Source organism: Diachasmimorpha longicaudata, chromosome 4 (genome assembly GCF_034640455.1).
Source record: "Diachasmimorpha longicaudata isolate KC_UGA_2023 chromosome 4, iyDiaLong2, whole genome shotgun sequence".
Classification (NCBI taxonomy): domain Eukaryota; kingdom Metazoa; phylum Arthropoda; class Insecta; order Hymenoptera; family Braconidae; genus Diachasmimorpha; species Diachasmimorpha longicaudata.
In genome coordinates, this window is record NC_087228.1 from 891,171 (window position 1) to 905,393 (window position 14,223).

A 14,223-nucleotide genomic window follows, 5' to 3' on the forward strand; every position below is an offset into this window, starting at 1 on the left:
TCATTGTGCTCCAATTATTACATATGACTTATGATGGAAAACATCGTCTACCAGATGAGAATATGATTTACTCGACGGCATTTGACCGTCTCTATACCATATTGAGGAATAATTTTCAGTAAAAATCCCATACTTTTTTTTCATTTCCCCGATTATTCATTAATTTTTACTAATATTCATTAACTTCTTGGAAATTCTAAATTAGGTTATTCTCATCACTATATATTAAGGGGTTACATGGGTTTCGTCGGGCAAAAAACGGCCTTTTTTCAATATTTTTTTTTGCATGTAAAAAATGAAATATTTAGATGAAACTTTTTATTATTTAAAAGATACATATTTAATAAACATTTTGTGAAATTTTCAAAAAAAAATATCAAGATGGCGGCCATTACGACGCCATTTCCGGCAGTCCCTCGGAAAAAAGGTGCCTCCGCGTTGTCAGCAGAACTTCTTTCAGGATTATCTGAAATGAACGGAAAAAATTCGTGTTTTAGTAAAGACAATAAACTAGGTATTGGACGAAGGAAAAAAAAAAAAAATGAAAATTCGATTTTTGGCAGACATTTTTATAAAAAAATGCAAATTTTGATGAAAATTTCTCGAAATTTTTCAATTTTTAAATAGTTGTAATTAAAAAAAAAAAAATCCTTCGTTCAAGACCTTGTAAATAATATCTCGAAGACTTGTGTAAAATTTCATTAAGATCGGTTGAGTAGTTCGCGAGAAATCTTGACAACCGACTTTGAAAACATAGTTTTGAGAAAAACGCGTTTAAAGTTTTGGAGACAATAAAAGTGGGGAAAAAAATTTTTTTTTTCAACTTACATTGAATCGTTGATTCCTGGGCCATAAAGTAGAGAACCTGCTGCAGCTGCAATGTCCAGGGCATCCTTTTGCTCCTGTCGATGACGAACCCTGGCTTATCTGGGCTCTAGACACTTTAAACGGCTCTAGACACTTTAAACGGCTCTAGACACTTTGAATTACCTGACCTAGAGCGTCCGTCTTTTCAGGGCTGTATCTCCGAAACTATTACTCGGATCAACTTGAAAATTTAGGACAATATTCTAGAGATGTTATAGAATTTAATAAGACAAAAAAAAAAAAATCGATTTTTTGAAACCGTGAAACCCATGTAACCCCTTAAAACTAGTTAACAATTTAGATTTTCGAACCACCCCCATGTATTATGGACTCAATACAACTGTTTGAAGAGATGAAAATTTGATAAATTCATCGAAAAATCCACTTCTAACTTATCTATTTCATCAGCTTAAAAGCTACCTTCATCAGTGCGTGCTTTCCATATTAAAGTAATAACACATATTGTGACCAATAAATTAAGATAATGAGTGAAAGTGGAGGAAAAACTGGAATTTGTGATTCGTTGGTTGAATATTTATGAACTGATGGCTCATGTAGATTTTCTGGACACGACTGTGCCCTTTTGCCTCAATCATCCAACTAATTATATGAACATAATTAGATTGGAGATGTTATGAGTGGAAAGCCATCATCAGGGTCTTCACATTTATCAGTCAAGTTAAATTTTCCAACACACGACAGAGTCAGTCACGCAGCGGCAAGAGCTTAACACGCTCCATCTGACACTTTCATAAATGATTACTATTATCGGATCACATCGCAATCCATAGAAATCAACAGTTTCACAAAAACCAATTAGAGAATTCTAGGCTATTATTTTTTTATATTCATATTCCACTTCTCTTATTACCAAAATTTTTATCAAATTGAATTTTATTTGTTAGTCATGTGATATATTGGGACCTAACACTACGTCTTTTTTCATCAATGTCCAGAGATTGACGAATGGATGATGGAGTGGAGGAATTCAATCCCTCTTTCCTATCATGCAGACATTGGTTGGCAATCCCACAGGGTCTACATGACACTCTGTTAAGCAGTCCCCAATGTTTGGACATTGATCAGCGGACTCGCGGTGTTATTTGGGCAATGGTATTCAACCATCCAACGGATCATGTTTACATTATAATATTACGTAGTTTCATAGTTTTTGTAAGCGATCCAGCCCAAGGCAATGAACTGCTTGACTGTGTAAGTCTTGTGTCAATGATGACGCAAAACAATGATAGCGTAGAAACTCTCATTCGCGAGTCCAAGACCCAATTGGCATTGAACATTTGAATAACCCATTATACCGGCTCGCTCATGTGCAACTGTGTTATTCAACCGATAATAAATACCCTTTTTAGAAAAAGTACGCGAGTGTTTCTTAATATCCACCTTTTTCTCACACACCTCCAATGTGAGTGAAGCCTTATGAGCTCACCGAGGGAGCTATGTAGCTGGAGGATATACGACGATCCATAGAATTTGCAAATATACCGAGTCCTTTAATTTGAAATACCGTTGATTGCTCGCGATTGGATACATGTAACTAGCGCTTCAGAAGTTTGTAAGGATCCGAGGAAATAAAAAATATTTTTTTCTCGACTCGGAGTTACCCTACGCCTCACAGAGTACCAAAATTCAAACCAAACAACATCTCGATTAAATTTATTGAGGCATTCAGCTTGTTCAGCCATGATCCTCACCATTGAATGTCGCTGGAGATATCAGCCCCTGAACCCTTCCAAAATACTAGTTTACCCGAAGAACCTAAAGCGCCACACCGACAAGAGGCTGTAATGCGTTATTAATGAACACCAAGAATTTCATTAAAGATTGTTTGTATATCAAACTGTCCACTAAATTATGCTCCATAACCCTTGGCATCCCCCTTCACTTGAAAACTATTGGCTACCAGGATTCCAAATAGACCCCAAACGCCTCTGTCCAAACATATTTATCGAAGTTGTTAATTTATCGTTTAAAAAATCGGAAAAAAATATCCTCAAATTTAAATTTATTTCAACTTCTCAATGGGCGGGTTTAAACCAATTTTATTTGACGAAAACACGTGGATGTGGGGAAACTGCCTGAGCCAAGTCAGTTATTTTCCGACCTTTCCTGGGGACATACATTATTAGTAGGGGTAGCTTGGGTAACCCCGGTGGTATGGGGATAGGGGCGTTACGGGTTTTTGGGAACGCGTGCGACGTGGTCGAGAGGGCACCGAGTTTTCGAGGGCCAGGAGGGTGTGTGGGGGCGGCAGAGGATACAGTTAATCGTTGGGAAGCTATTAACTTCGGACTGGAATGCCCCATAGCGCCTCATTTCGTTCAATGCAAATTTACATCCCCTACTCATCCCCTTTCATACACACCTACACCTACGTAACAACATTTTAACTGCATCCATACTCGCTGGCTTCCCTTTAAACTGTTTAACCTTCTCACTCCCATACGGATAAAACTGCATACCAGGTGTCTGAATGTGTATCCATACCATAGAATTTATGGATTCAGCGGAAAAAATAAAATTGACTTGGGATAAAAATAAATTTAGCGAATTTTCAACTAGAGTCAACAGAGCTTTTAGCGCATTGAAAAGTTGGTTGGGGCCATTTTTTATTAGAATTTAGTCAAATATTATTTTTCATTGCTCTCACTCCCCACCTTCCTTCTCACGGCTAATAAAAGTGAGGTGAAAATATCATTTCCGATGAGATACGATTTTCCGTTATATCTTCACTTTTCAAAAGTTCAGGCGTCAGAGGCGGCAAACTTCAATATTGATCAAACAATTTTTATAGCAACTCATAATTTATGAGTTTGAAATCGTAATTTACGTTTTTACACTTGTCATTTACATGGTTCAAAATCACGTAAATTATATTTCAAATCTCGTATTTAGCGATTAGATTTTTCGATGGAAATTTCAAGCATTTGTTTGTCTAAAACTAATATGACTGCTAAAATTGTATTTTTCTCCCAACGTAAGGTTCACCCGGAAAATTTACCCAAAGTCCGAGACAATTAGACTTACGTGCTTCTTCTTCTTATAAATTTTTCTCATTGTCAGGACATTGACATGATCCCACTTGTTAATATCTATTATCAACCGGCAAGGGCTTTTGAAAGCATTATCATCTTTCCACATTTATAATGCTAGACATAATTTCCAACATTTCTTCCACACTTTATCAACTTTATTAGTCAAAATCCTATGTATCCTATCTACTCCAAAACTTTACTACAACACAAGGGATCTCCTCTACTGATAGATTGTAGAATATCACCGGGTAGTTTTAACAATGTAAAAGTTTGCTAAATTGTAACTGACACCTTCTGACGCACCTTGTACCAGTGTACATACACCACTTGTTTGTCACGTTGAAATGCGGGTCGTAAGGTTGACTAATAATAACGTCGTTGTGCTTGTTTTACGTGGATCCTTTCGTTTACCATATCCACACGCAACCCGAGAACCTGTCCGTGGTAGCTACTCTGAGACGACAATGATAACGCATAAAAGCACACCAGGATTTAACGTTGGTTCCTTAATATGGACAAATGCAAGAGGATATATCAGAGTAAAATGTCCGGATGAAACGTTTGCTTTGCATTTATTTGTACAATGTTCTAGGAGTTTTGTCATTGTAATGTGTTGATATTAGGGTCAAAAGTTTCGTGATTCCTCACAGGGATCATGATACTGATAAGTTAAGACATGTATTTAGCGGTGGTAACTAGGAAATATTATCATTTTGTAATTTGAGATGAGGTAACGAAGGATTAATCAGATTTCGTAATTCTTATTGTGAAATTTTCTTCATAATACAGAGGATCGTTTGACAAGAATAATTTTAAAATTAAAAAAAAAAAACAGAAAGTTCCGACATGATATTAGAGGGAAAATAATGACAAAGATTAGTTGTTTGAACAGAATAAAATTTCTGACGAGCCGATTAAAAATTAGAGGTATAAGTAGTCTTAAGTAGAGTAACGTCAGTCAGGCAGTGACAAAAAGAAAAAAGGATCAGAATTCTTTCAGCTCTACTGCAGGGACACTGCTAACACTCGGTATAGGAACTGGAAACTTGCGAAAGAAACAATGGTTACTATCAATCGTATTAGGGCGAGCGATTGCCACTCAGCAGTCTCCTTGGAAAGAGTTGGAATAATCAATGATCCCAACTGCTCGTGCGGATCAGCAAGCCAAGCATTTGATCACGGCCTTTGGCATTTTCCTAAATATGTGAACTGAACGCAGGACAGTTACAAGACAGTTAGTTGACACTCTCAGTAAATCAAACTGAATGCAACCTTTTACAACTAAAAAAGTTGCAGATGCTATTGATCAAAAATATATCAAATTTATATGTAAATATCTGAAAGACTGTAATTTATGAATCTAGAGCAAATTAGGCCATAAAGGGAAAATGTAAAATAGTTGGTGCATCCCTTTAAACTAATAAAAGGAAAAAAAATCTTATCTTAAACGAAATTTAAAGAAAAATTACACGGTATAATCATTCATGATATCAAGTTCATTGGCTTTCGAATTTTATCCGGTAGAACCCGCTACCCCGTAGAATTAAATTTAATGAAATCTGAATATTTGTCAGAAAGAAATGTGACAGTCCAATGCGCGCTAGCATTTTTATGGGCTCGAGTTGGTGAACGATGCTTAATTCAAATTTTCATTCTATCAGCCAGTTGAAGGATTCTTTCAAATAAAATGTAGTTCTGGAAATCGAGATGTCCATTGTCATAAAGGATTAAAATCTGAATATTTGATGAGATATAAAAATAAGTTCACGTCAATAAGAATGATTTCTCGTTTTGCAATTGCACTTGTATTTATTTATGGGATAACAGTATTCGAAATGGTATCAACAGTTTTGCAAGCGAAACAGATTCGAGTCCTAAATATCTAGTACAAAATATTAAAAAATATATGCCCAAAGGTAAAAACCAACATGAAAACACCTTCGGTACAGAAATATGCAATAGTCAATAAATTAATGGAAAAGCTCAAAACCCATGGAACATTTCAGTTGGAAATCTGGTGACACAGTGATTGCCGAGTTCATGGAAGTTTTTCACTGATTTTGCGATTTCAATTGATTTCAAATGTGTGATTGCACCTATTCCATGGGGGAATTCATTTAAAAACCTCTTGCAATTTTTATTTCATGACACACCAGAGATTAGTTGAAAATTGTATATTGTACTTCTAGGGGAAAAAGTATTTTCTAACTCATGTGAGTGATAATCACATAAGTCAGAAAGTACTTTACTCTCGTGTAACAAACGATATTTTAGTCGCTTGATTAGGTCGCACTTTCCAGTCTTTAAAGGAATAAAATAACTTCTTTTTCGGTAGAACATTCGAATAGGAGTCATTAGTTTCCAATTCCACGATTTCATGCGATTTTACTAGATTTACAAGATTTCGAGCGGTTTCTGTCTTAATTAAAACCAGAAAAAAAATCGATAGGGAATATCTACAATTAAATACCATCACCCCTGTTAGAAAAAAAATTGCTTTAAATTAAATGGATCGGAGTGTAGAAGAGTCCCAAATCACTCTATATTTTCCATGAAGCCTCTAATATTTAGTTATGAATAATTTGCTGCATTCAAACAAACTTCTCCTGTAGATTCTTTCTTGCTCTACAAACCGAATCACCAATTAGCTTGGTTCTCTTAATTTCTGGGATATTTATCAGAGAATTATTAAACACTGAAACTGGAGAACTCCACAACTGACATTTTAGGTTGAATTTTCAAAAAAAAAATGTTTGCAGTAATTTCCATTAGTAAGAATTTTATTAATTCTGCTGTATGAAAATAAGTACACTCGTGTGTATAAAAGGGACCCATATTCATTCTTCAACATTATTTCTCAAGAAGATACATTGTGTAAAGCTCTCGTTCTCTCTCAGTCTGGAATTTCGGTACAAAATTGATCTTGACGATTTCCGAGAAGCCCTCGTCCATGCTCGGTTCCACAAAATTTTTCCTGTAAGGTTTCACATACGTGTAGAGAGTCAGTACGCAGAGGAATCGGAGACACAGGAGCAACAGTAGCTTAACAAATCTGGTGCAACGCCAGACGAGGGTAGAGTGGGTGTCACTATTAGAACACATAAATTCTTCAGCAAAATTTTGAAATTTTTTTCTATCACTTTTTTATCCTTTGGACTATTCCATCAAGCTAAAGCGCTGTCTCCAAGATATCACTCATCTCCATTTCGTTCATTGCATCAACATTATTTTGTCGTAAGGATATCCAAGTAGGTACATGAAATTACCTTTTTTTGCTTACCCTCATCAACAAATTGTGTATTCATCATTATTTATTAATGCTCATTTTTTTATACCGAATAAGAAAAATTGTTGCAAAATATTTTGATTAATTTTTTTACTTGATTCTCGTTGTATCCTATGATGAATAGGCGGCATCGCTGCGCGTTCTCGATATGGTCGACACGTGAGTCTCTCGTCACCTCATCTAGCATTTTAGTCAGACACGGGTTTGATGAAAGTCATGCAGATTCATGACTTACGTCAGGTGGGGGGAAAAAGAAAAGGACGTTTGACAAAAACGATCAAAGAAAGCTTTCGCGATAGTGTCAATAGGAGAAAAACCGCGAGAAGATTGGAGGAATTGATTGAACCGCGATAGACGTCACAAAAAGTTGAAAAACTGTTATTATTTATCAAACAATTATTAATTTAAATATTTTAAATATTCCACTCGACATATTTACGTTCATACTCAGCACACGTTGCATGGTGTGAGGGAATGCAATATTACCAAATCAGTGGAGCCCTCCGCCTCAAACCAAAATAACCACCGCTCAAATCGAGGGCGTTTCAATTCAATTTTTCTCATTTATTTGCCGGGAAACTTATATTTCTCAATATTTTGCAAAATTCTTGAAAGCATAACAAACTAATTTATATACGGGTTATACAAGTCAACAAACACTCTAACACTACCAAAAATGAGATTGACGATGTGAGGGCGCTGCTCTTATAGAAATCGTGTATTACAATTTATTTTTGGGAATTTTTTTTTTAAATAAAAAGTCCGAAAGCTTGGATTGAAATTGCGCTCAAAATAAGCGTTTGAACCCCTCTATAAATGTTGGAAGGCATCTTGCTAAAGAAATTGTTTTTATAATACTTGGATATCCTTAATTAGAAGACAATTGAAATGCTATCCACCTGGTGTCACCGATTCTCTAGTAAATGAAAAAACCTTAAAATACTTGTAGAAAATATTTACTTACACATATGAATTTATAATTATTTCGCTGACAACCATGTGGCTGGGATCCGTCAATTCCCTAAACTATAAAAGCAAAGAAAAATTGCGTCTTTAAATTTCAAATTTACTTGCATTAAACAATTCCGACAATGAAAAAAGTTGATTCTCACTCTGTTGTTGTGTTTCGCATGTTCGATGGGAGTTTTCATGAGAAAACATCTGACTGGAATGTTTCTGGATTTCGCCGCGCCAAGAAATCGTTGTCTTGACACTGGATCTGGATTTGTGTTATCAATAACGACACTCCTTCCTTGTGACAGAATTTTTTCCATTTCTGCCACACATTTCTGCCAACTCCCCAATTTGTCTCGGTTGATGTGATGATAATCCTTCAAATAATTTCGAGCAACATGTGTTTTTCCTGTTCCTGGTGCACCTACCATGACAATCACCTTAACAAAAAACAAAATTACTTCCTCAAGTTCTTAATAATTACACATATCATTGGAAAATGTCTAGAATACCCCCCCCCCCCCCAGAAATTATAACAATGAAATTGCACTAATCCCATGTTTACATGATAAATTAGGCAAAGACGAGTATCCCTGACGATACAAAGAGATGGTGACTGTGTATACAAGACAGCAATAATAGGAACAAGGATAAAAAAACATGAAGCTTATGGAAATCTATGAAACCAGTGAAAAACTGTGAAGTATTAGTAAAATTTGTACATGATCGCAAGGTGTCACTGAGTGTAAACCACTCAATCAATTTTGTGGCTTCGGCGTGTAACGTCTACACCCAAAATATTGAGAGATCATGGAGGGACCTCAAAGGACAACTCCAGCGATACGGTACGACGCGGATCACTACGATCGATAGTTGTGTGAATTCGTGTTCAAGATGAATGTTTCATTTCCTGATGAAATGACAAAGTGTTTTGAGACATCTCCAGACACTACGCCCTAGCACCAAAAATGAGTACACACGCGAAAGACTGCTGGGCCGATATAGGTGTAAGCATATACCTAATATTCTTAATTTAATAGAATTGCTGCGGAAAAGGGCAGCGGCCCTATTTACATCGATATCGTCAATCTATGTTCACGACTAAAAGGCGATTGATTGACTTTTGATGAGTAGTATCGTTTCTGTTTGAGTGAAAAACGATAATAATACCTCTATGTGATCCCTGTTCTTTGAATGCACCAATAGGTGTTGTCGGTGGAGCCGATAGCCGCTACGTCCCCATCGTGGCCCTGAGTAATGCCAGAGCGGTATATAAATTACAAGGTATGGAGGAAGCTAATTGTTTCCCCAAAAAACGGGTTGCGATTTCGTATTCAGACGGTGAAAAACCATCAGCTCGTAGAAAAATCAGGGTGTATTTCCGGGGGAAGGGGAGGGGGCACTAGACATGTACCAGATAATTTTCATGTTCCTATTCATACTTCTTGCTCTTTGGAGGACAATTGTGCTCTAGGTGGGTCAGAGACATCAATACTGTCATTCAATACTTTTGGGTCGAACACAGGCAGATTGTATTGTACAGGCTTGTGCCCTAGGAAATGTTCCTCAGGTGTATAAAACTTGAGGCCAACGTTTAAGGCGAATAGTCGATCCGCCAGAGAGTGATCCTTTTTCTTTTTTGGAGCCCAGTCTTTTGGTCTTCCTGCTGCATCTCCCACGAAAAAGCATTCTTTTTTATCAATGGGTATTCCATCGTTGTTCTGAAACAAAAATTATTAATTCAAGTTCAGTCATTTCATTTAGTCGAAAACTAGTCATACAGATTTCACTAATAGGTGCTGATGACACAAAATTGATATTGATATATTGATTATAGCACCAATTAGAGTAATTGCCAAGTTTTTAACGAAAAGCATGGTAAGTGCTCTATATGCTTTAATCAAAAGGGAATTCAGTCTTTATGCCATCTCTTCGCTACTAATTTTAGATTCAAAAATTCTTACTTACAAATTTAACGCATCTATCCCACATCCCAGTCACTGGTTTTCTATAAGAGTCTCTTGCTGTTGCAATAAATACCTGAGAAAAAGGTTGACGTTAATTATACTTTTGTGATGAAGAGAGATGGAGTTCACTAAGCGATGCAAATATGTCAGCACATGAACATGATATTAGTCCTTATTTTATGCCTCAAATTACATATTAGTGGTTCATTTCATTTAAAAATCAAATTCCAGAAAAGATACCTGAATCGGGACTCCCAGTCTTTTCACAACTCTCTCAATCTTTTGTTTAAAATCATTCGGTTTCGATTTCCCCAGTCCCAATCCTCCCTGGTTTGTAAAAATAACAATTTTGTATCCATCAGCATGCAACTCCTTCAGCTTGCCAGGTATCCCTGGGAACAGAATTTTCCAGTCATTGAGGTCTTTGGGGAAGACCAGTCCTGACTGCGTGGTGATCAACGTTCCATCCATGTCATAGGCTGCGATTTTCGATTTCGATTGCACCCCCTCAGCCGTAAAAACCATTAATGCCTGTTTGTCGATATCTTCCCAAGTCTCTTTATGGATTTTACTGGATAATCCATAATCAATATCATCAGTCTTGGATCCACTTGGCAATGGGCTCTGGGCTCTCGCCCTCACTTTTTCAAGGATCTTTCGCGACGTTCCCTCGTCGACATCATCATCATCAGTGTTTTTAAAGTCTTCCCTGGACATTTTAGCCTCACAATAATTGGCTTTCGGTTTCTTGTTTGCTTTGAACTCCTGGCTCTCGTCCTCGGAATCGGTACAAACACGTTTTTTGCGATTTATAGACTCCCGCCGATCTTCGGAAGGGGGAGGATTGAATTCTATCCTGTAAGGATATTTGCCATGAAGTATTTGAATGATATCCCCATGTTTTCCCATGTATTTTTCATCCTTTTTCGTTTTACAGCCATTGAAGCCACAGGGCCGAGCACCAGTTTGGCACACGGTTACACATTTATCTGCATAACTTGCACACAAACGAACTGGTGAAATAAAAAGAAAATTAAAATAATAATGAAGGTTTTCTGTCACAGAAATGCAATCATCTCGGCAATGCATCAGAAGTTATATTTCTACTGTTTGACCGGGGTTTCTTACGGAAATTATTTAATTGAGCATTTGAATCTTTTAACTATTCTACTCGAGACAATTTTTACTTAATACTTATTTATTGCAGAAATTTCTCGGATTTTAATGATGTTCTGACTAATTTTCACTGGTGCTAATCTCTTAATTTTATTGTAGACGAATGTTTCCCAGTCTTTAGGTCTTCTTTGGGATTTTGATCTCGAATATCAGTTTTTCTCTAAGTCTCATTTGTTTTCAAGGCTCGGATAGCCTGCAAAGTTTTTATTAATGAAATTATTATTCTTCATAGTTTAAATTGAAGAAGTCAAAAATATCTTGAAGATCTTCAATCGAAGAGTAAATATCTTCAATTAACTATATATAAAAAAGTGAATAAAGAAATTAGTTGCGCTGAATTTCTGTCAGTTCGATAGCATCACATGTGAAATATTTAATGTTTTAAATATAATCAAGTATTCAAGGTTCCTAATAAGAAATATTTTCGAAAATTATAAGATTCTGTGCATCATTGACCAATGGTTTGACAAATTTTTCTGCCTTTTGTTCATGAGTAACACATAGAATTAAAATAGAATAAGTTCATTTGGATTTCGAAAGTTTATGCAGTTTTGAAATTATGATTTGCATTTAGAAACATTTTCGTTAATGCGTATTTATTTAATTCCTTATTGGGTAGATTATAAGGAAAGTTATGCCAATTGACACTAGTATGGAGGAGCTTATTGCGTTTTGCACATTTCCCATTATCTCGTTTCTTGCATTATTTATTATTTGCACACTTTGCAGGTTTGAATTTAAATGTAGATATTGAAACGTTAGGAAACATTAAAATTTAAATTTGGTAATTTAACAATACTCCAAATTTTAAAAGAAACCTACTTTGAACTCCAAATGAGGCCAGTAAACAATTTTAATTATTTATTTGTAAACAAGGAATGATTGGAAACATAATAATTCTACACAAAATGTGATTTACCTAGAGCACATATTGGTTATCTTTCAATAAATTTACAAATGCAATTTGATATAAAAATTTGGTGACTGGCAAAGGCTCAAATCTATACTGTCCTCTGACTGAACTGTAACCACCTCGAAAAATCCTATTATTTAAAGTTTTCTATATCAATCTAACGTCTTCTAAAATTATATGAATATTTTGAAAACTGCTTTCGAAATTCATGAAAAATATCAACGTTTCTAGAATGAGTCTATGGGCAGTTCTCACGTCAAAAACAAATTTTTTAAAAAGAATATTTCTCTGGGGTTCGCGTATATTTCGTGAAAATAAATCGATTTTGGAATGCAATTCATTCATCTGGCTTATTCATAACTTTATAGTATGACAGGTAAAGAAAATGCTCAAAATTGTACTCAATATTACAATGATTCTCCAGACGAATGAACGATTTCAGAAAATGCATTTTGTTGCACATGAAAATACAACACTGTTTTAGGATAAAAAACGATTTTTCTCTTTATATTTTCATTGACTGATGATTGTCTTTTTTCAACTTAATCCAACAGGATGAATTTTGGATAAGATAACCTATCACAAATGAAATATAATCATTGATTACAATTTGCAGCGTAAACGTGATATGAACATTCGCAAAAAAGTCATGTTTCCTACTGAATAATAACATATTCCTGATTATTGATCACCATTTCAATTCACAAATTGAGTTAGATTATTTAAAAATAATATAGCAACCTTTCCAGATCAATAAACCGACGAACACAATAAAAATGAGAGAATTCATATTAACATACAGCAAGTGAAAAATTTTTAATAAAAAACAATCTCGCGCAAAATTACGCTCATGTCACATAAAAATGTAGGTTAGGAATGCCACATTCAGAATTCGTGAACCGCACTAACCTTGATTCCTCGAGCACTTTGTATCCGTTATTTTTGTATCAACATTTCGGCCAACAAAAATTGGTTTATTGTTGGGTAAAAAAATAACTAAATTTGAATTCGTATCGTTGCATATGTAGCAACTCTTTACCTCCGTGTTCATTCTGTCATAATTCTGGTCGAAAAAAACAACGTAAACTGATAGCCCAGCAAATTCTAGGCTACGCTACGGATCGATAATGACTAACAGCAGATGGCGTTATCGGGTACTAGAAAATTCAAATGAATCACAAAGCCATTCATTTACTATCTTGTTATACTGATAACATAAACAGCTGACTAATTTAATTATTCTGCGAACCAAATAAAAATCGAAAACAGTCTGAGGACATAGGGGTGGGGGTAAAGTAGAAGGTAAATTGTAAAATGAAAAAGTAATTTCTTACCTTACAGGAATTTCATTCATTAGACATTGCAAAAGCGTAATTAGGTCTCAAACAAAAATCTGTTGCTAACTATATTTGCTTACCACCAATTAACTTGTAAATATGTTCATGAAACATTCCAATACCGAATAAATTTTTTGGAGTTAGTTTCGATCAAAATTTTTTCTCGCTCAGTGTAGACATCACCACATATCCCAGCCAACTGCCTTTTTCGTACCTAATGGGGGTAAGGCATAGTCTTCCTTTTGTTAATCTAATTTTTTCATATGTTTGTTTCCGAATGAAGACCTTTAAAAAATCGTCAAGTTTTTCTGAAAAACTCCACTCCGTCATTTGTTAGATAGTTAATTGATTTTTTTAATGAATTTCTGTGTAAGTATCATTCTCTTATTTCTCTTATAGTTCTCCATTATTCATTACTCATATTGAAAGACATGAAATACTCAATAAAAGTATGTAAATGTGAAGGAATTTTTGGAATCGTTATACGATACATTTTCGAACTCGGAACACAAACGATCCAAGAAGTGGAGATTTACTTCAGTTCGCCTAGCTCAACTATCCTCTTCCATAGATTATTTATTAACATCAATACAATTCTCTTTATAGTTATCTTTGCTAGTATTTTGTTAATCAACTCTACAATACACGGGCATTAATCTAACTCGAAAGA

The 14,223-nt window shown here is 35.3% G+C and overlaps 2 protein-coding genes and 1 long non-coding RNA gene across 8 annotated transcripts in view; 1 reads left to right on the plus strand and 2 right to left on the minus strand.

Moving 5' to 3' along the window:
• Positions 1-14,223, plus strand: part of LOC135161894 (nuclear pore complex protein Nup88) — a 96,777-nt gene that overhangs the window by 49,805 nt on the left and 32,749 nt on the right. The gene's annotated exons all lie outside the window — the stretch shown is intronic.
• On the minus strand, positions 243-1,169 carry LOC135161898 (uncharacterized). The gene is made up of 2 exons (XR_010298868.1): positions 829-1,169; positions 243-466 (listed from the first exon to the last, which is right to left on the minus strand). It is a non-coding gene; the product is annotated as an uncharacterized LOC135161898 (long non-coding RNA).
• Positions 5,850-13,340, minus strand: LOC135161896 (uncharacterized protein F21D5.5). 6 transcript variants are annotated; one of them, XM_064119872.1, is made up of 7 exons: positions 12,958-13,114; positions 10,368-11,140; positions 10,129-10,200; positions 9,603-9,881; positions 8,319-8,600; positions 8,171-8,232; positions 5,850-7,008 (listed from the first exon to the last, which is right to left on the minus strand). In XM_064119872.1, exons 1-7 carry the CDS (start codon positions 13,004-13,006, stop codon positions 6,771-6,773), a joined length of 1,755 nt encoding a protein of 584 aa, XP_063975942.1. In that variant the 5' UTR covers positions 13,007-13,114; the 3' UTR covers positions 5,850-6,770. The 6 variants fall into 6 exon arrangements, with proteins under 6 accessions (XP_063975942.1, XP_063975947.1, XP_063975945.1 ...); XM_064119877.1 differs by lacking the exon at positions 12,958-13,114 and adding an exon at positions 11,322-11,471 and having other exon boundaries at positions 5,852-7,008; positions 10,368-10,983; XM_064119875.1 differs by lacking the exon at positions 12,958-13,114 and adding an exon at positions 11,322-11,479 and having other exon boundaries at positions 5,856-7,008.

Excerpts from the sequence above, each read along its gene's own strand:
- LOC135161896 (XM_064119871.1), bottom strand. The coding sequence starts at position 13,267 with ATGAACACGGAGGTAAAGAGTTGCTACATATGCAACGATACGAATTCA. Across the intron at positions 9,882-10,128 it reads GGGATAGATGCGTTAAATTT|AACAACGATGGAATACCCAT; the intron begins GTAAGTAAGAAT and ends TTTTTGTTTCAG. Across the intron at positions 8,601-9,602 it reads TGTCCTCCAAAGAGCAAGAA|GTGATTGTCATGGTAGGTGC; the intron begins GTATGAATAGGA and ends TTTTTTGTTAAG.